Genomic DNA, 22,876 nt, shown 5'->3' with positions numbered 1-22,876 from the left:
TGAGCTGTGTGATGTCACAGCACTCTACCAAGAGCAATAAAGTGAGACTCTGTCTCTACAAAAAAAAAAAAAAAATGAAAGTGCCTGGGAAGACTCAGTGTTTATCATTTGTTATGATAGAAGTTATGTAGAGGAACAGCAGGAGTGAAAAGAAAAATTTTAAAGACAGAAATGAGAAGATAATAGCACATCTCCTATAGCTTTGCAAATCACTGGTGTATATTTCAGGGCACTTGGTAATACTGGAAGATGAGGTATGTTGTGGGAGTTACTGGCTTTAAAAGTGAAGGGCCATGAAGGAGAGAGTCAAGTTAATTAGGTAGTTTGAGGAAATTAAAAGTGTTTCTATGCTTTGCAATTACTTTGTCTTTTCAAAAATAAAGCTAGGAGAGAGGGACTATGTTGGGAACCAGCCCCAAACTACACCAGGGATTTTTTCTCAGTGTTTGGTGGTAATGAGGGAATGAAAGAAATAAAAGGTTTATAAAGAATTAGACTTTTTTTTTTAAATACTTCTAAAGAATGGGCCCAGGGGACCTTCTGTCTCCTAAGGTGAGGACATGGCAAAAGGTCCTTTGTTCTGGGTGGACTCTATTTTTATTATATACATTATTGTTAGGCGTTTCTTTCTTTCTTTTTTTTTTTTTTGAGACAGTCTCACTATGTCGCTCTTGGTAGAATGCCATGTCATCACAGCTCACAGCAACTTCAAACTCTTGGGCTTATGTGATTCTCTTGCTTGTCTTAGCCTCCCAAGTAGCTGAAACTATAGGCGCCCACCACAACGCCCACCTATTTTTGGGTTATATTTGTCATTGTTGTTTGGTAGGCCCAGGCTGGGTTCAAACCCGCCAGCTCTGTTGTATGTGGCTGGCGCCCTAGCTGCTGAGCTATATGGTACAGAGCCAATATATACATTATTGTTTAATTAGCAAATCAATTGTTTAGTAAAATCAGACCTTGTAGTATCAATGTTCTTATGATGCCTACATTGTCAGCTAAATTATTTTTTAACTAACTCTTATAATTATTTCTGTTTCCACTGTACGTTATTTATAAACTTAAAAAGCAGATGTAGTTCATGAAACAAGGAACAAAGCTGAGAAATAGGATGTGAGGGTAGATACCAGTTTGACCACATAAACAGTTTTCTCAGACAACAATTAAGTCACAATTAAGACAAGACAGGCTGATGTCATACCCATATCAGCAATTACAGAGAAAGAGACATTTTTCTCTCTATCTCCAAGAAAATGTTTCTCTCTCATAAAAATCTTAATGTCTATACTGTTTCTAATATGTCTTATACCTAGTTGTTTTTACAGACCCCTATACAAACTCTTACTAAGAGAAGAGGTCAAGTCTTTAAAAACCCCTCACCCAAAGTTTTAGTTAAAAAAACTCTCAGAGCCTCACTTAGGAAAAAAAAGCCTCAGCCAGACTATTCTTGTCTTTGGATAACAAAACCTCTACTATTACATATTTCAACAGACTTCTCTCTCTCTAACACAATGTGATCTATCTATACACTCTCTTTAATAGCTACATCTCCACACTATTTCTTTGACCATTACTACCTGCCATAATCAAATTTCAAACTTATTCAACTTTAATTTATATAATTCCATTAAACCTTTAAACGTAACAAAACTCAGTTTGTGTAAGATACATAAAAAGACATTCTCCACTGCCTCAGTTCCCACTGCTCAGTCCTCCCATATTTCTACCCTCAGGACTGTTGAATCCAGTTGTGCTATTAGAAATAAACCAAGAAAGAGGCCAGGTGTGGTGGCTCACACCTGTAATCCTAGCACTTTGGGAGACCAGAGTGGGAGAATTGCTTGAGGCCAGGAGTTTGAGACCTGCCTGAGCAACACAGCCAGACCTCATCTCCATGAAAATAAAAAGAATTATCTGGGTGTAGTGGCACATGCTAGTAGTCTCAACTACTCTGAGGATCACTTTGAGCCCAGGAGTTTGAGGCTGCAGTGAGCTATGATGACACCACTGAGCCAGGCAACAGAGTGAGACTCTGTTCTTAACAACAAAATTCAGTCCTCTGAAATATTACAGCATTGTCGTACATCTGAATCACTGCATAGAAACTTAAAATTTCATTGACTAGAAAATAAGGGTTACTAATTCTTGTTTTATAGACTGTTAAGCCTTTCTGAGGCACTTTGGGAGCACATTCTTTTCTTTGAGGTCATAGTGATTAAATCAAGTTTTACACATTTTATAGGTTTTAGATTTAAAATTCTCTGAAATACTTGCAGGTATTTTTTCCTCAACATTTCTCAGTAAACATTTAAGTAATTGGTCAGGTTTAGAAAAACCAAGTAGATTCAAACCCATTCACTTATTCAGTGAGCATTTATTAAGTACCTAGCTAAAGATAGCTGTTTCAGAAGACTTCAAATCAAAAGGTATTTGGGACCATAAAAAAACAATACATGTAAGGCTTAAGATGTCTTTTTACTTCTAATTGATAGAATTTGAAATTTTATTATGTGAAAACCAATAGCTTAATGTATTGAGCGTAAAATACTCAGCATTATACTTGGCACATACTAAGCATTTAGTAAGTATGAGTTACGTTCTCTATAAATTACAGTTCATTCTAGGACTTCCTTTTTGATAAACAGATTGTTTACTCATTGGTAACTATTAAATGAAGTGATTACTTTTCTAGTTTTAAAATGAAGTAAAATAGTTGAATACAGCAACAGTTTGACATATGTCAGCCCATATAAGTGATTACAATAAGTTTGATTGATCTCTAGGGTAGATTTGGAGGAATTTATCCTGGTATTCCCTTTGTCTGACCATCTTTATTTATTTCCTTTCCCAAATTGTCTACTAATAGGACCTTGTTAAAGCATAGTGCATCTGTATCATTCTTGACCAAAGATAATAAGGGACTGACTTTGTGATACTTGTAGAAATTTGCAGTGCTAGGAAAACTTGAAATTTGAAATAAAATTATAAATCAATACAATAAGAGTTCATTTAATCTCTGGTTTTAATTGACAATAATTTCCCTATAAGTGAGTTGCGGTTTGGCTTCATTCTTTTTGTGTTTCATTCCACATTCATCTAGTAAATGTTTATTGAACTGCTGCTGTTTCCATGGCATATAGTTTCATAGGGCAGTTTCTCTTAGTGTGCTTCTGTGTGGCAGATGTGGATCATAGTGACACCTACTAGTAGGGTATTATTCACTGATGGTGATTTCACTTCTCTTTCTCATCCATGGCCTATCTTTAGCAGCTACCAAGCTATATAGTATTAGGTCAGTCACCTCCATTCTTACTTGAGGGTGAATGGGGTAGCTCTGACTACTAAGGAGAAAGTTTGAATTAGAGTATATTTAAATTCATTGTTTGGTATGCGAAACGGAGTGAGGCTGGCATCAGGAAGTCAGATTGAGTGTACAGAGGTTCAGATGAATGTATGGTCTGGTAAATTTTATCCAAATTGGATATTTGTTTTCTTGTGGTATTTGTATATGTTCAAGTTAAAAAATTGTATTAAATATCTTTAAAAGGCATTTTGCAGTTTTTAGTATTTTTTTAAAAGACTCTAAGCAAATTTCTATTTAACTTTTACCTTTGTTATAATCTCTGAAATCTTTAGGTGATATAATTTCTTTCTTTTCATTTCATAAATTAAATATGATTTCATACTTTCTATTCTTTTATTTTAAAAAGTATGTTTGTGTTTACCATAGAGTCACAATGGCTTCAGCCTTTCGCCTTTCTTTGAAACCAAAGGTCAGTGACAACATGACTCATTTAATGGTGGATTTCTCTCAGGAAAGACAGATGCTGCAAACTTTGAAGTTTTTGCCAGGTAAATACAGGTATTACATGTAGAGTTTTATATAAAAAATATTTTTATCTGTGATATTTTTCTGTAATAAATACTGGTATATAAATATTAAAGAAGTATGGTATGATTTTTTTTTTCTCCTTCATTCTATTAAGGAATAATCAAATTCACTAGTTTTTATTTTTAGAGTTTTTTTGATAGTAAAAATTTCATTAAGAACTCTATTAAGGGATATCTTTCATTGCTAGCTTAGCAGTGGGAAGCAGGATTGCATGACAGTAAGACCATACTTCTTAGGTTTGAATCCTGCTGCTTACTTGCTATATAATCTTGAACAAGTTACTTAACTTGCCTCGCTTTCTGCATGTTCTAATTTTTATATTGTTCTTCTAGAGTTTTTATGAGGGTTAAATGAAATACCTCTGAAACACTTGTCAATACCTGGCACATAGTTAAAATTCAATGAATGTTAGCTGCTCTCATTATTATTATTATTGTTGAGGTAGTTGTTAGCTCAGAGAGAACTTTATTTCCATATATATATATATTTTTTTTTTTTTTTCTTTTTTGTGAGACAGAGTTTTGTTGTGTCTCCTGGGTTAGATGGCCTCAGCTTAGCTCATAGCAACCTCAGACTCCTAGGTTCAAGCAGTCCTCCTGCTTCAGTTTCTCAAGTAGCTGGGATTACAGGTGCCTGCCAACAATGCCTGGCAAATTTTTTCTATTTATAGTAGAGAAAGGGTCTTGTTGTTGATCAGGCTGGTCTCTAACTCCTGATCTCTAGGGATCCTCCTGCCTTGGCCTCCCAGAGTGCTAGGATTATGGGCATGAGCCCCTGCACCCAGCTATTTCCACTAATACGTTGTGGCAAGCCAGCATGGTGATGGTGAGCGAACCAGAGTGGAATTGGTGGGGAGGAAAATACAGCACAAGAGAAGACATGGGAACAAAGGATGGGACTGGGAGGACTGACTTAGCTGATGGCTACAGCCAGCCCCAAAGTACAAAATCAGCTTTATTTTATAGTATCTGTACAGGGTTGTCCAGAGGGAAGTAGCGTAGACAATATGGGGAAATAGCATAAACAAAAGACATAATTTTGGTCATCCAATACAATTGGAAAATGTAAATGACTTTAATAAAGACAAATCATCATGTTAATGGCTTCTATTCAACTTCATTAGCATATGACATGCAATAAGAAGGGCAAGATCGTGAGGATCCCAGCATAGTTAACAAAACGAAGGAAGAACTATGCGATTTAGTGGTTACTGCTTAACTTGTTAGCATATGACAAGGGGAAAGACGGGAGAGATCTCCGGGATCTCTGCATAGTTAACTAGACAAAGAAAGGGCTACAAGACTTCTGGCAGAGGGAGCATGAAGAAAGGAATATGGCTGTTTTGGGAACGGAGGAGAAGCAGGTGGGGGTTCATTCTCTGAATATTCCCCAGGCTGTGAGGGCCCTGCCAGTCTCACAGCCCACTCTACACAGTATGTTAACATTAGTTTAAGTTTTACTATGAGGATATTGCCCAAACCATTTTAGTCTCAAATTATTGCCCTCATATGTGAAAGAGCCAGTGTTGCTGTGACAGATACTGGAAACAAGATAATTTATAAAGAGGTATATTTAGCTCATGGTTCTGCAAGCTAGGAAATTCAAGATTGGGCAGTAGCATTTGGTGGCTTTTGGTGAGGGCCTTGTGCTGTGTGAAAACACGGCAGAGGGGAACCAAGCATGTGTGAATACAAGGGCATTACAAGAGAAGCGAAATACGGTAACTTGTTACCCTATAACAACCTGCTCTCATGGGAACTAATCCATTTCTGAGAGAACCAACAGTCTTTTGAGAAAGACGTTAATCCATCTTAACAACTTAATCATTTCTGAAAAGCATTATCTTCCAATAGCACCATATTGGGGACAAAGCCTCAGTGTGAGTTTAGCTGGGAAATCATATTCAAACCATGTAAGAACCTTCTGGTTGCTATTTTTCTTTTTAAGCATCAAGTAATATTGGCTTGATAGATGTGGGTGATTTGGGACATCCAAGCAATCTCATGAAAGTGAGGTATGAATACTTAAAAAACATTTTTTTTTGAGGTTAACTATTTTTGAATAGGATGTGTTGACCATGTAGGACCATTCCTTTCTTCCTTTCTTTCTTTTCTTTTTTTTTTTAGACAGAGTCTCTATGTCACCCTCAGTGGAGTGCTGTGGTGTCACACCTCACAGCAACCTCAAACTTTTGGGCTTAAGCGATTCTCTTGCCTCAGCCTCCCAAGTAGCTGGGACTACAGGCGCCTGTCACAGCGCCAGCTGTTTTTTTTTTTTTTTTTTTTTTTTTTGCAGTTTTTGGCCGGGGCCAGACTTGAACCTGCCACTTCCGGCATATGGGGCTGGTGCCCTACTCCTTTGAGCCACAGGCGCCGCCCCAACACCCAGCTATTTTGTTGTTGTCCTTGTTTAGAAGACCTGGGCCAGCACCCTAACCACTTAGTACAGGTGCCTGGCCTGACCATTCCTTTCTTTTTCTTAATATGTTGTCAGGAACTTTATTTATTTATTTATTTTAAGACAGAGCCTCAAGCTGTCTCCCTGGGTAGAGTACCATGGCATCACAGCTCACAGCAACCTCCAATTCCTGGGCTTCAGCTATTCTCTTGCTTCAGCCTCCCAAGTAGCTGAGACTACAGGTGCTGGCCAGATGCCCCGCTATTTTTTGGTTGTAGTTGTCATTGTTGTTTGGCAGGCCCGGGTGGGATTCGAGCCCACTAGCTCTGGTGTATGTGGCTGGCATCTTAACCGCTTGAGCTACCGGTGCCAAGCCAGGAACTTTAAAATATAATTGGAAACATAAGGTTAATAGCTATATACTGGAACCTAGTAAGAGTATGATAAAGATTAGAAGTTCTAGAGGAATTTTTTATTTTATTTTATTTTATTTTGTTGTTGCAGTTTTTTGGCTGGGGCCGGGTTTGAACCCACCTCTGGCATATGGGGCTGGCACCCTACTCCTTGAGCCACAGGCACCACCCCCAGAGGAATTTATTGAAAGAAGACGTGAGAGAAAGAACTGTAGTTGTAGAGGAAGAAACCATACTTGTTTTGGGGTATCTACCAATACCTTGGCTTTTCAGAATTAACTATATTTTTATTCACAGGGTACTTAAGAATGAAACAGATGTTACAGGGAGAATTAAAGTTTTATTTAGAAAGCCAAGTAATTTAACGTAATTTGGTCATTTCAGTCTGACACTTAGAATTTCATTGACAGAAGTCTGGACTTTTTTTGTTGTAGTTGCAGTTTTTGGCCAGTGCCAGATCTGAACCCCCACCTCTGGAATATGGGGCCGGCACCCTACTCCTTGAGCCATAGGTGCTGCCGACAAAAGTCTGGATTTTAGGCTTGGCGCTCATACCTCAGTGAATAGGAAATAGGCCACATACACTGAAGCTGGCAGGTTCAAGCCTGGCCCAGGCCTGCTAAACAACAATGACAACTGCATCCAAAAAATAGCCAGGCGTTGTGGCGGGTGCCTGTAGTCCCAGCTACTTGGGAGGCTGAGGCAAGAGACTTGCTTAAGCCCAAAATTTTGAGGCTGCTGTGAGCTGTGATACTACAGCACTTTATCGAGGGTGACATAGTGAGACTCTACCTCCAAAAAAAAACTCTGGATTTTATTATAGATTTGAAAATTTGAACTGATAGTATCAAAATTCCTCTGATGACCAGTTAAATGAGATTTTCCTCTTTTAAGTTAGCATATCGATATATGTTCCCCTGTGGGAGATAGGGGCTTAAATTTCAGGATAGGAACTATAGTTCAAAATGTGAAGTTTCTTAGTTAAAAATGATCTTTCTAAAGTCTTTGCTCTTCTGCTGAAATGGAAAATTATACTAGGAATGCTCTACATCGACAGTTATATGAAGAAGTATGAAATTCTGAGGTTTTAGGGTCATACTGGTAGTAAATAGAGCTAGACAGTTAATGTGACTTATGAAAGTATTTTCTGGCTGGATGTGGTGGCTCACATCTATAATCCTAGCCCGTATCCCCCACAGGTGAACATATATCGATATGCTAACTTAAGCATCATCATGTAGGCAGAATCATGTAGTTGCTAATAGTTGGTTTATTTTTTACCTTCATAATTGGGAGTTTCATATGATTAAATCTAATATATAATCTATTCTCTTTTAAAAATAGCAGCATACATATATAGTTATATAAAATTTTGCTTTGCCATTTCACAGTATATGTAGAAGTTCAGATTCCAGGTTGCTGTGGATTCTCTTCCTATTTTTTTCACAACTGGATAGTCAGAATTTAATTAATTTCTCTTTTACTTTCTTTCTTTCTTTTTTTTTTGAGATAGAGTCTCACTATGCCGCCCTCGGTAAAGTACTGTAGTGTCACAGCTCACAGCAACCTCAAACTCTTGGGCTTAAGTGATTCTCTTGCCTCAGCCTCCTGAGTAGCTGGGACTACAGGTCCCTACCCACAACACCCAGTATTTGTTGTTGTTGTTGTTGCAGTTGTCATTGTTATTTTAGCTGGTCCATGCCTGGTTCAAACCCGCCAGCCTGGGTGTATGTGCTAGCTAGCGCCCTACCCACTGACCTATAGGTGCCGCCTATTGTGAATTTTTTTTTTTTTTGAGACAGAGCCTCAAGCTATCCTGGGTAGAGTGCTGTGACATCACAGCTCACAGCAACCTCCAACTCCTGAGCTTAAGCGATTTTCTTGCCTCAGCCTCCCAAGTAGCTGGGACTACAGGCGCCTGCCACAACACCGGGCTATTTTTTTGTTGCAGTTTGTCTGGGGCCGGGTTTGAAACTGCCACCCTCCGTATATGGGGCCGGTGCCCTGCCCAGTGAGCCACAGACGCCGCCCTGTTTATATCTTTTTTAGAACAGAGTTTATTTTTTAGAGCAATTTCAGTTTTACTGCAAAATTGAGTGAAAATTATGAAGATTTCTATACACCTTCACACATGCATAGCCTCCTCCATTGACATCTCCTACCAGAGTGATACAGTTGTTGTAATTGATGAATCCAAAGATAAAGGACATGGTGATAGAAAGACATTTTGATAACATTCAGACCATCAAAGATAATATGCCAAGAGCTTTGATGGCTGTTCCCGAAAAAGAGTTCCAAAATTGCTTTGAAGTGTGGATTAGATGCTGGCTTCAGTGCGTAGCTTCCCCAGGGGAATACTTATAGGTGACTGTAGAAATATTCAACAATGAAGTATATAGATAGCACTTTTTGTGGGATGAGTTCACGAACTTAATTATTAGGCCTTGTATGAAGCATCTTTTCATTTACTTACTATCAGTATATGTTCTTTTTTGAGGTGTCTGTTAAGGTCTTTGTCCTGTTTTTTAATTGCGTTGTTTATTTTATTTTGTTGAATCTTAAAAGAGTTCTTTGTATATTTTGGATAATAATCTTTAGCAGGTGTTTCTTTTGCAAATACTTTCTCCATGTCTATGGCTTGTTTTTTTATTCTCTTGATACTGTCTTTTCACAGAGCAGAACTTTTATTTATTTTATTTATTATTTATTTTTATTATTATTTTTATTTTTTTTTGGAGACAGAGCCTCAAGCTGTCACCCTAGATAGAGTGCCATGGCATCACAGTTCACAGCAATCTCCAACTCCTGGGCTGAAGCTATTCTCCTGCCTCTGCCTCCTAAGTAGCTGGGACTACAGGCACCCGCCACAATGCCCAGTTATTTTTTGTTTTGTTTTGTTTTTATTTTTTTTAATTTTTTTATTAAATCATAACTGTATACAATGATATGATTATGGGGCATCATACACTCACTTCATAAACCATTTGACACATTTTTATCACAGTGGTTAACATAGCCTTTCCGGCGTTATCTCAGTTACTGTGCCAAAACATTTACATTCTACATTTACCAAGTTTCGCAAATACCCCTGTAATATGCACCACAGGTGTGATTCCACGGATTCCCCTCCCTCTACCCACCCCCCCCCTTCCCACTTCCCCCTATTGTTAAGTTGTAGCTGGGTTATAGCTTTCATGTGAGAGTCCCAAATTAGTTTCATAGTAGGGCTGTGTACATTGGGTATTTTTTCTTCCATTCTTGGGATACTTTACTAAGAAGAATATGTTCCAGCTCCATCCATGTAAACATGAAAGAGGTAAAGTCTCCATCTTTCTTTAAGGCTACATAGTATTCCATGGTATACATATACCACAATTTATTAATCCATTCGTGGATCGATGGGCACTTGGGCTTTTTCCATGACTTAGCTATTATGAATTGGGCTGCAATAAACATTCTGGTACAAATATCTTTGTTATGTTGTGATTTTGGTCTTCTGGGTATATGCCCAGCAGAGGAATTACAGGATTGAATGGCAGATCTATTTTTAGATCTCTGAGTGTTCTCCATATATCTTTCCAAAAGGAATGTATTAATTTGCATTCCCACCAGCAGTGCAGAAGTGTTCCCTTTTCTCCGCATCCATGCCAACATCTCTGGTCTTGAGATTTTGTGATATAGGCTAGTCTCATTGGAGTTAGATGATATCTCAAAGTAGTTTTGATTTGCATTTCTCTGATGATTAAAGATGATGAGCATTTTTTCATATGTCTGAAGGCCGTGCGCCTGTCTTCTTCAGAGAAGTTTCTCTTCAAATCCCTTGCCCAGCCTGCGATGGGATCCCTTGTTTTTTTCTTGCTGATGCGTTTGAGTTCTCTGTGGATTCTGGTTATTAAACCTTTGTCAGAGTTATACCCTGCAAATATCTTCTCCCATTCTGAGGGCTGTCTGCTTGCTCTGCTTACTGTGTTCTTAGCTGTGCAGAAGCTTTTTAGTTTGATCAAGTCCCAGTAGTGTATTTTTGAAGCTGCTTCAATTGCCTGGGGGGTTCTCCTCATGAAATACTCACCCAGACCAATTTCTTCAAGGGTTTTCCCTGCATTCTCCTCTAGTATTTTTATAGTTTCATGTCTTAAGTTTAAATCTTTAATCCAATGAGAGTCTATCTTAGTTAATGGTGAAAGGTGTGGGTCCAATTTCAGTCTTCTGCAGGTTGCCAGCCAGTTCACCCAGCACCATTTGTTAAATAGGGAATCTTTTCCCCACTGAATGTTTTTAATTGGCTTGTCAAAAATCAAATAGCGGTAAGTAGCTGGATTCATCTCTTGGTTCTCTATTCTATTCCAGATATCTACTTCTCTGTTTTTGTGCCAATACCATGCTGTTTTGATCACTATCGATTTGTAGTAAAGTCTGAGGTCTGGTAGTGTGATTCCTCCTGTTTTGTTTTTATTTCTGAGTAATGTCTTGGCTATTCGAGGTTTTTTCTGGTTCCATATAAAACGAAGTAATGTTTTTTCAAGATCTTTAAAATGTGACAGTGGAGCTTTAATAGGGAATGCGTTGAAATTATATATTGCTTTGGGTAGTATGGACATTTTGATAATGTTGATTCTTCCTAGCCATGAGCATGGTATGTTTTTCCATTTGTTAACATTTTCAGCTATTTCTTTTCTTAGAGTTTCATAGTTCTCTTTATAGAGATCTTTCACGTCTTTTGTTAGGTAAATTCCCAAATATTTCATCTTCTTTGGCACTACTGTGAATGGGATAGAGTCCTTAACTGCTTTTTCAATTTGACTGTTGTTGGTGTATATAAAGGCTACCGATTTATGAATGTTGATTTTGTAACCTGAGACGCTGCTGTATTCCTTGATCACTTCTAGGAGTTTTGTAGTAGAGTCCCTAGTGTTTTCCAGATACACAATCATATCATCTGTGAAGAGCGAGAGTTTGATCTCTTCTGACCCTATATGGATACCCTTGATCGCCTTTTCTTCCCTAATTGCGGTGGCTAAAACTTCCATTACAATGTTGAAAAGCAATGGAGACAATGGGCAGCCTTGTCTGGTTCCTGATCTGAGTGGAAATGATTCCAATTTAACTCCATTCAATATGATATTGGCTGTGGGTTTGCTGTAGATAGCCTCTATCAGTTTAAGAAAAGTCCCTTCTAGACCAATTTTCTTGAGTGTTCTGATCATGAAGGGATGCTGGATATTATCAAAAGCTTTTTCTGCATCAATTGAGAGAATCATATGGTCTTTGTTTTTTAATTTGTTTATGTGCTGAATTACATTTATAGATTTACGTATATTGAACCAGCCTTGAGACCCTGGGATAAAACCAACTTGGTCATGATGTATAATTTGTTTGATGTGTTGTTGGATTCTGTTTGTTAGGATCTTGTTGAATATTTTTGCATCTATATTCATTAGTGATATTGGTCTATAATTTTCTTTTCTTGTTGGGTCTTTTCCTGGTTTGGGGATCAGGGTGATATTTGCTTCATAGAACGTGTTGGGTAGTCTTCCTTCTTTTTCTACATTTTGGAACAGGTTGAGTAATATAGGTACTAATTCCTCTTTAAAGGTTTGGTAGAATTCTGACGTGAAACCATCTGGTCCCGGGCTTTTCTTTTTAGGGAGGTTTTGTATAGTTGATGCTATTTCTGAACTTGATATGGGTCTGTTCAACATTTCCACTTGATTCTGGTTAAGTCTTGGAAGGTGGCGTGCTTCCAAGTATCGGTCTATTTCCTTCAGATTTTCATATTTCTGAGAATAAAGTTTCTTGTAATATTCATTAAGGATTTTTTGGATTTCTGATGAGTCTGTGGTTATTTCGTCTTTGTTGTTTCTGATTGATGATATTAGAGATTTTACTCTTTTTTTCCTGATTAGGTTGGCCAGAGGTTTATCTATTTTATTGACCTTTTCAAAAAACCAGCTTTTTGATTTATTGATCTGTTGTATTATTCTTTTGTTTTCAATTTCATTTAATTCTGCTCTAATTTTGGTTATTTCTTTTCTTCTACTGGGTTTGGGGTTGGAATGTTCTTCCTTTTCCAGTTGTGTGAGATGTCCCATTAAGTTGTTAACTTCCTCTCTTTCCGTTCTCTTGAGGAAGGGTTGCAGTGCTATAAATTTCCCTCTTAGAACTGCCTTTGCAGTGTCCCAGAGGTTCTGATAGTTTGTGTCTTCATTGTCGGTTTGTTCCAAAAAATTGGTGATTTCTTTCTTAATCTCATCTCTGACCCAGCTATCATTCAGCATAAGGTTATTTAACTTCCATGTTTTTGTATGGGTATGCAGATTCCTGTTGTTACTCAATTCAAGTTTTATTCCATGATGGTCCAAGAAGATGCATGGAATAATTTCTGTTCCTTTAAATTTACTGAGGTTAGACTTGTGACCTAAAATGTGATCAATTTTGGAGTAAGTTCCGTGGGCTGATGAGAAGTATGTGTATTCAGTTTTGTTGGGATGAAATGTTCTGTAGATGTCTGCTAAATCTAAATATTGGATGGTTAGGTTTAAATCTAAGATTTCTTTGCTCAGCTTCTTTCTGGAGGATCGATCCAACACTGCCAAGGGAGTGTTGAAATCTCCAACGATTATGGAGCTGGAGGAAATCAAGTTACTCATGTCTGTTAGAGTTTCTCTTATAAATTGAGGTGCATTCTGGTTGGGTTCATAGATATTAATAATTGAGATCTCGTCATATTGAGTATTACCCTTAACAAATATGAAGTGACCATTCTTGTCCTTCCTTACTTTTGATGGTTTAAAGCCTACTGTATCTGCAAATAAAATTGCAACACCTGCTTTTTTCTGATTACCATTTGCCTGAAATATGGATGACCATCCTTTCACCCTGAGTCTGTATTTGTCTTTTAAGTTGAGATGTGACTCTTGTATGCAACAAATATCTGGCTTGAGTTTTTGTATCCAGTCAGCTAACCTATGCCTCTTTAGAGGACAGTTTAAGCCATTCACATTGATGGAGAGTATTGATAAGTCTGGTGGAATTTTGGGTATCGAGTTTTTGAAAGGTCCAGTGGACATTTTTAATCCTTTTGCCAGTGTGGAAGTTGGAGTTTGATCCGAAGTTTCTGAGTGAGTTTACTTTTGTGGTATAGGATTGGGTTGGTCATTGTGGAGGATAGGTCTGAGAACATCCTGAAGAGCTGGTTTACTTATGGCAAATTTTTTCAACATATGAATGTCATTGAAGTATTTAATTTCTCCATCATAGATGAAACTCAGTTTAGCTGGATACAAGTTCCTGGGTTGAAAGTTTTTTTGCTTTAGGAGATTAAAAGTTGATGACCAGCCTCTTCTTGCTTGAAAAGTTTCAGCAGAGAGATCTGCAGTTATTCTAATATTCTTACCTTTGTACGTTATAGTTTTCTTTCGCCGGGCTGCTTTGAGAATCTTCTCTTTCATGTTAACTTTAGTGAAGCTAATTATGATATGTCTGGGAGATGGCTTATTGGGGTTGAATCGTGCTGGGGTTCTGAAGCTGTCTGCTATCTGAATTTCAGATTCTCTAGGCATGTCTGGAAAATTTTCTTTCATAATTTCATGTAGAAGGGCCTCTGTGTCCTTGGCAGCCACTTCATCATTCTCCGAAATTCCTATAACCCTTATGTTGTTTTTTTTTGAATTATCTGAGAGCTCTCTGAGTGAGTGATCCGTTTTTGCTCTCCATTTCTCTTCCTCTTTGAGAGATTGGGAGCGTTCGAAGACTTTATCTTCAATGTCAGAAATCCTTTCTTCTGCTTGCTCCATTCTGTTACTGAGGGATTCTACTGTATTCATATCTTTGAGGGCTGTAAGTTCTTGTTTCAGTGTGTCTAAGTCTTTGGTGGTTTTGTCTTTAAATTCGTTAAATTCTTGAGACAATTTTTGAATTTCTCCTCGAATTCCTAATTCCATTTTATTAATCTTGTCTGCAATCCAAATTCTGAATTCAACTTCTGACATCTCAGCCAGTTGTTTATGAATGGGATCTTCAATCACATCTGCCGTATCTTTTCTTGGGGGGGTTGATCTATTCTGGTTATTCATGTTACCAGAGTTTTTCTGCTGATTCCGCCCCATGGTTTACTCCCTTTGGTTTTTCCCCTGGGGTTTTATCGAGGGCCCGTACAGTGTTGTGGCCTGAGAAACTGGGGCCCTGTCTGGTGTGGTGGAGCAAAGTGGTTCTGTCTTGTTTTCAGCTGGTTTCTGTTCGATCCTATTGCAACTTCTACTCTGGCTTGAAGTCTCAGCTGTGTGGAAAAATCAGCAATTAAGTCACCCCGCCTGCCCACCTCTGGCCCCAGTTGGAAAAGGAGAATCAAACCTTCCTACAATCGCACACCCAGGGCACCGCCTGAAGAGTCCTCAGTCTATTAGCCCAGTTCAAAAGGTCCGAATCAACTGTCTCAATCGGCACTTGTCTCGGGTGGAAGGGTTCAAGAGGTCTCTGGGAACTGGATCACAGGGGCCTGGTGACTCCTCTGACACAGCTCACCCCAGTGCAGCGTGGAGTCAGGAGGAGCCACCCAGCAAACAGAGCAGTCTGGGAAGGTTGACGTGTCCTTCCCCACTTTGCCCCTCCGTCGGACCCAGTCACTGGTATCTCTGCAGATGGCTAACCCAGTTGCCTGCAGTGAACAGACACTCCAGGGGTTTGCACCTGCCTGAATCGCAAGGAAGTCTGCCAGGCCCCCGCAGACTGCCGCTATCTAGCAAGAGGAGATGGGGCCTGACATCTTTGAGTGTTTGATGCAGGTGATGGGAAGGAGGTGTTCACTCAGGCTTAGCCCCGTCCCTGATGCATGCTGCTAACAGAACAGAACAGAACAGACAACTTTGTGAGGTTCTGTCTCTGTTCCTGTCGTCGCCTACAGGAGACGGGCTGTTTTGAGTTCAAACGTCTTTGCTGCTGGAGAATTGTGTCTGAACACCTCTCTGGGTCGGCCCCGCCCTGGAGGCTTCCGGGTTTGTGAGCCGTGTCACTGGTGGCCTCCTCTGGTTGCCCAGGGAGACAGGGGGTGTGGCCTCAGAATATCCAGAAGTGAGCGTTCTGCCGTTAAAGAAAAAACGGCTGTTGATCTACCTCCAGGGAACTGCTGCTCTGGTGTGGGCACTCAGGCGACCCTTTTCTCCTCTGTCCCACACCCCAGAGTCAGCACTGAGCGGCCGCAGTTTGTGCTGGGTCCACACCCCTTAAGAGATCCCCCAAGAATCAGAACTCTTGGGGGATGGGCCCCCAGACCCCGATTGGGAGTGGGGCGGGGGGAAGCTAGAGTTTCATTCAGTTTCACGCAATACTACGGTCCAGGGAGGGCTCCTGCACTGCACCGCAGGGAAGTGCCGCCAAGGCTTGATTTCCCCTCAGCAGAGTGCCCTCTCCTCGCTCACGTGTCCCAGAGTCAGCGCTGACCTGACGCAGCTCAGGCACTGTGCACTCCCCTCGAGAAATCACCCAAGGAGCCGAACTCCTGGGGGATAGGCCCTCAGACCCCGAGTGAGAGTAGGGGTTCTCAGCTCTCAGCGGGGAGGCCAGAGTCTTATTCAGTCTTGGGCCCCGTATGCCCGGGGAGGGTTGGTGCACTGCACCGCAGGGAAGTGCCGCGAGGCGTGACTCCCCCTCGGCCCGGTGCCCTCTCCTCACTTGCGTGCCTCAGAGTCAATGCTGACCAGTCGCAACTGGGGGACTGTCCACTCCCCTTGAGAAATCACCCAAGGATCCGAAGTCCTGGGGGACAGGCCTCCAGACCTCAGTGGGCGGGAGGGGAGCGCCGGGGATTCAGGGTTGCCGGCAAAGGATTCCCAAAGTTTTATTCAGCCCTATGTCCGGCAGGAGAACGCCACGGCACCCCAGTAGGGGAGGTAGGTCCAGTTTTTAGAAGGTCCCTCCCGTGGAGTGTAGTGGGAGGGCCTTTAATTTCTGCCCGCTTGTTCAATTGTGGGGCTCTTGAGCCGGTCTCATGGGGGAGGGGGACTCCCGTCCCTTGGTGGTGGATTTTGTACCTTTTGTTTGCGTCCTTGTGATCACAACTTGCCTCAGCGGTGTTGATGTGCGTTCTTCAGCCTTCTCTCTTGGTGAGGCTCAAGTCCACCAGGATACCTACTAAATTCCTGTCCCTTAACTCTCCTTCTGGACGGGAGCCTTTGTTGAAAGCTGGCTTCAGTCCGCCATCTTGTCTCCCCCCCCCCAGTTATTTTTTGGTTGCAGCCGTCATTGTTGTTTGGCGGGCCCAACTGTATTCGAACTCGGCAGCTCAGGTATACGTGGCTGGTGCCTTAGCCACTTGAGCCACAGGCGCCGAGCCTGGAGCAGAATTTTTAATGAAGTCCAAATTGTCAGTTTTTTCTTTACAGTGCACACCTTAGGTGTATCTATTATAAAAAGTCATTGCCAAATACAGGGTCAGCTAGATGTTCTCTAGGATTTTTACACTTTATACTTTTGAATTTTATATTTAGGTTTGTGATACATTTTGAGTTAATTCTTGTGAAGGGTGTAAGGTCTTTGTCTAGATTTATTTCTTTTTTCGTGTGGATGTCCAGCTGTTTCATCACCATTTGTCATTTCTCTGTTGTATTGCCTTTGTGAAAGATCAATTGAGTATATTTTTGTGGGTGTATTCCTGGGCGCCCTGTTCTGTTCCACTGATCTGTTTGCTTTTCTTTCACCACTACCACACTATTTTGATTATGGTAGCTTTATGCTCCTTGAAGTCAAGTGGTTTCGGTCCTTCAACTTTGTCCATCTCCTTGAATATTGTGTTCGTTCTTCTGGATCTTTTGCCTTTCCATGTAAGCTTTAAAATCAGTTTGTTGATATTTACAAAATAACTTCTTGGGATTGTGAATGGGATTGCATTATATATTTGGATCAAGTTGGAAAGAACTGGTATCTTAAGTGCATTGGGTATGCCTATCTATTAATATGGAATATTTTGCCATTAATTTATTTCTTCTCTGATTTCTTTCATCAGAGTTTTGTCGTTTTCCTCACATAGATCTTGAATGTAGTTGTTAGATTTATACTTAAGTATTTCATTTTGGTGGTTCTAATGTAAACAGTGTTGTGTTTTCAAATTCCATTTGTTTTTTGCTGGTGTATAAGAAAGTGATTGATGTTAAGAAAGTGATTGATGTTTGTGTGGTAGCCTTATATCCTGTGACTGTGCTGTGTTCACTTGCTAGTTCTAGAGGGTTGTTGTTGTTGTTGTTGATTGTGTTGGATTTTCTATACACGTGATCATGTCATTTGTGAACAAAGCTATTTTTTTTTTTCTTTCTTCCCTTTTATTGTCTTACTGCATTAGCTAGGATTTCCAGTATACTGTTGAAGGAAGTGGTGAGAAGGGGCATCCTTGCCTTGTTTCTTATCTTATGGGAGAGCTTTGAATTTCTCACTGTAAATGTGATTTAAGCTATAGGGTTGTGGTGGTAGTGGTTATTGTTTTTAGATATTCCTTATCAAATTGAGTTGAGGAAGTTTCCTTCTATTCCCATTTTCCTGGGGGGAGGGTTATTATGAATGTTAGGATTTATCAAATGGTTTTTATGCATCTATTGATATGATTATGAGATTTTTCCCCCCTTTTAGCTTCTTGATTTGATGGGTTATATTAATCGAAATTTTAACCCCTTCTCAGTTTTTTCATGTGACTCATGAATACCATAATGTTTTCTGTTGAAAGCAGAACTTTTTGAAATATTTTCCCTGTAAGATCTAGTATATACATCTTCAGTTTCTTATCTAGGTTTCCCCACACTTCTAATTACCACACAGTTGGGAGCAGTAGGTTGTGAACACACACAAGAATATTGGTACTTAGATTTTTAATAAAAATTAATTTAAAATGCAGCCTTCTCACCACTATTTTTTTTCTTTTGGGCTTTCAGTGATGCCTTAACAGATCAAGACCATGCCTGCTATACAGTCAAGTAGATTACATACAGAGTTAGGATGTCCTCTTCTGACAAACTGTTAAGACAGGCTGAAGGAATGAAGTGTAATAAAAAACATGTGGAGGAGTTTCATCCTGAAGGAAAAGTGTAATAGGTTTTAAGAATTCATGAAAGATGTATTCAAATCTCTTTATTATATTTTACTGTTATGTAACATAAAATCTCCCTTAAAATGTAATCAAATTAACTTATAAAATGAAGAAATACCTTTACCCCTTAATTCATTTCATAAATGCCAATAAAATCAACTTTATACTACATTACATATATATAGTAATATTAGTTGTGAACTTACCTGAGTCTCAACAACAGAAGTGATGGTAATGGTGGATGATAATTATAAATTATAATTAAAAAATTTTAAATTATAATGATAAAGTCATTTTCATATAGTCAGTCCTTTTTATGCATTGAAACTGTGAGTTTATATCCTTTCTCCTTTCTGAGTTTTTAATAGCTAAGAAACATTTGTGACAATGTTGATACTGCTTATACTTTTACATTCACAGGCAGAGAAAATGTTGGTAAATTCTTCAGCCAGTTTTCATACTATTGCTGATCACTATTGCTTTATAGAAATATGTAGGTAGATGAGTGGGTTGCTTTCCATTCTCATTTTTAAAGAGAGTGCTGCATTTCCTAGGTAATGTTTTTATAAATATACTACTTTTCGTATTCTTCCTGAATTTATGCCCCCCTTTTGATGAATTGTTTTCTTTCTTCTTGTATAGGATCTAGAGGGAACTTCCCACATACTAGATCTGAGCCAAATCTAATTTGACATTCCACTCTTTTTTTTTTTATTGTTAAATCATAGCTGTGTACATTATTGCAATCAAGGGGTACAATGTCCTGGTTTCATATACAATCTGAAATAATCTCATCAAACTGTTCAACGTGGCCTTCATGGCATTTTTTTAGTTATTGTATATAGACCTTTGTATTCTGCATTTAGTAAGTTTCGCCTGTACCCATTCTAAAATGCACCGTATGTGTGGCCCCACCCATTACCCTCCCTCCCCCCTAACCTGCCCCCTCCCTTCCCCTTCCTTGGCCCTTTCTCCATAGTCTTGTGCTATAGTTGGGTTATAGCCTTCATGTGAAAGCTATAAATTAGCTTCATAGTAGGGATGAGTACATTGGGTACTTTTTCTTCCATTCCTGAGATACTTTGCTAAGAAGAATATGTTCCAGCTCCATCCATGTAAACATGAAAGAGGTAAAGTCTCCATCTTTCTTTAAGGCTGCATAATATTCCATGGTATACATGTACCACAATTTGCTAGTCCTTTCGTGGGTCGATGGGCACTTGGGCTTCTTCCATGACTTACCAATTATGAATTGGGCTGCAATAAACATTCTGGTACAGATGTCTTTGTTATATTGTGATTTTTGGTCTTCTGGGTATAAACCTAGTAAAGGAATTATAGGATCAAATGGCAGGTCTATTTTTAGGTCTCTAAGTATTCTCCAAACATCCTTCCAGAAGAACGTATTAGTGTGCATTCCCACCAGCAGTGTAGAAGTGTGCCCTTTTCTCTACATCCACACCAACATCTCTGGCTTTGGGATTTTGCTATGTGGGCTACTCTTACTGGAGTTAGGTGATATCTTAAAATAGTTTTGATTTGCATTTCTCTGATGATTAAGGATGATGAGCTTTTTTTCATGTGTTTGTAAATCATGCGTCTGTCTTCTTTAGAGAAGTTTCTCTTCAAGTCCCTTGTCCACCTTGAGATGGGATCACTTGTTCTTTTCTTGCTAATACGTTTGAGTTCTCTGTGGTTTCTAGTTATTAGACCTTTATCGGAGGTATAACCTGCAAATATTTTCTCCCATTCTGAGGGCTGTCTGCTTGCTTTACTCACTATGTTCTTGGCTGTGCAGAAGCTTTTTAGTTTGATCAGGTCCCAGTAGTGTATTTTTCATACTGCTTCAATTGCCTGGGGAGTCCTCCTTATAAAATATTCACCCAGACCGATTCCTTCAAGAGTTTTCCCTGCATTTTCTTCAAGTGTTTTTATAGTTTCATGTCTTAAGTTTAAATCTTTGATCCAGTGAGAGTCTCTTAGTTAATGGGGAAAGGTGTGGGTCCAGTTTCAATCTTTTACAGGTTGCCAGTCAGTTTACCCAGCACCATTTGTTAAATAGGGAGTGTTTTCCTCACTGAATGTTTTTTTGTTGTTGTTGTTGAGACAGGGTCCCACCCTATGCCCCTGAGCAGAGTGCAGTGGGCGTGGTAGCTCACCACAACCTCAGACTCGGCTGCAGGCATCCCGCTGCCTCAGCCTTTGGAAGCTGGGATTACAGGCGCTTGCCGCGGCCCGGCTGGGTTTTTCCATTTTTTTCATGAGTCGGGGTCTCACTGTCACTCAGGTGAGTCTTGAACTCCTGAGCTCAAGCAATTCTCCCTCCTCAGCCTCCCACAGTGCTGGGATTACAGGCGTGAGCCACCGCGCCCGGCCCCACTGAATGTTTTTAATTGGCTTGTCAAAGATCAAATAAGGGTAAGTAGCTGGATTCATCTCTTGGTTCTCTATTCTGTTCCAGACATTTACTTCTCTGTTTTTGTGCCAGTACCATGCTGTTTTGATCACTATTGATTTATATTATAGTCTCAGGTCTGGTAGTGTGATTCCTCCAGCTTTGTTTTTATGGCTGAGTAATGTTTTGGCTATTCGAGGTTTTTTCTGATTCCATATAAAACGAAGTATTATTTTTTCAATATCTTTAAAGTATGACAATGGAGCTTTAATAGGAATTACAATAAAGTTATATATTGCTTTGGATAGTATAGACATTTTAACAATGTTGATTATTCCCAGTCATGAGCATGGTACGTTTTTCCATCTGTAAACATCTTCAGCTATTTCTTTTCTTAAAGTTTCATAGTTCTCTTTGTAGAGATCTTTCATGTCCTTTGTTAGGTATACTCCCAAATATTTCATCATCTTTGGCACTACCGTGAAAGGAATAGAGTCCTTGACTGTTTTTTCGGCTTGGTTATTATTGGTATATATAAAGGCTACAGATTTACGGGTGTTGATTTTGTAGCCTGAGACATTGCTGTATTCCTTGATCACTTCTAAAAGTTTTATAGTAGAATCCCTAGTATTTTCCAGATATACGATCATATCATCTTCGAAGAGTGATAGTTTGATCTCTTCTGACCCTATATGGATACCCTTGATCGCCTTTTCTTCCCTAATTGCAATGGCTAAAACTTCTGTTACAATGTTACAGAGCAATGGAGACAATGGGCAACCTTGCCTGGTTCCTGATCTAACTGGAAATGATTTCAATTTAACTCCATTCAGTACGATATTGGCTGTGAGTTTGCTGTAGATGGCCTCTATTAGTTTAAGAAATGTCCCTTCTATACCAGTTTTCTTAAGTGTTCTGATCATGAAGGGATGTTGGATATTATCAAAAGCTTTTTCTGCATCAATTGAAAGAATCATATGGTCCTTTTTTTTTAGTTTGTTTATGAGCTGAATTACATTTATAGATTTACGTATATTGAACCAGCTTTGAGAGCCTGGGATAGGTCCCACTTGGTCATGGTGCATAATTTTTTTGATGTGTTGTTGGATTCTGTTTATTAGGATCTTATTGAGTATTTTAGCATCAATATTCATTAGTGATATTGGTCTATATTTTTCTTTTCTTGTTGGGTCTTTCCCTGGTTTGGGAATCAAGGTGATGTTTGTCTCATAGAATGTGTTGGGTAATATTCCTTCTTTTTCTATATTTTGGAAGAGGTTTAGTAGTATAGGTACTAGTTCTTCTTTAAAGGTTTGGTAGAATTCTGACGTAAAGCCATCTGGTCCTGGGCTTTTCTTTTTAGGGAGATTTGGTATAGTCGATACTATTTCAGAACTTGATATAGGCCTGTTCAACATTACACTTCATTCTGGCTAAGTCTTGGTAGGTGGCATACTTCCAGGTATTGGTCAATTTCTTTCAGATTTTCATATTTCTGAGAGTAGTGTTTCTTATAGTATTCATTAAGGATTTTTTTAATTTCTGAGGGGTCTGTTATTTCATCATTACCATTTCTGATTGATGAAATTAGAGATTTTACTCTTTTTTTCCTGGTTAGGTTGGCCAAAGGTTTATCTATTTTATTGATCTTTTCAAAAAACCAACTTTTGGATTTATTGATCTGTTGTATAATGCTTTTGTTTTCAGTTTCG

General features: G+C 39.2%; 1 protein-coding gene across 1 annotated transcript in view; it reads left to right on the top strand.

The window, feature by feature from the left end:
• The window catches only part of FSD1L (fibronectin type III and SPRY domain containing 1 like), a 95,668-nt gene that overhangs the window by 40,565 nt on the left and 32,227 nt on the right, over positions 1-22,876 (top strand). The window contains exon 7 of the mRNA XM_053566935.1: positions 3,731-3,852. Coding sequence (XP_053422910.1) covers positions 3,731-3,852 — 122 coding nt within the window. The remainder of the gene's footprint in view (positions 1-3,730; positions 3,853-22,876) is intronic.

This window comes from Nycticebus coucang, chromosome 2 (assembly GCF_027406575.1).
Source record: "Nycticebus coucang isolate mNycCou1 chromosome 2, mNycCou1.pri, whole genome shotgun sequence".
Classification (NCBI taxonomy): domain Eukaryota; kingdom Metazoa; phylum Chordata; class Mammalia; order Primates; family Lorisidae; genus Nycticebus; species Nycticebus coucang.
This window is presented reverse-complemented; position numbering and strand designations above follow the sequence as displayed.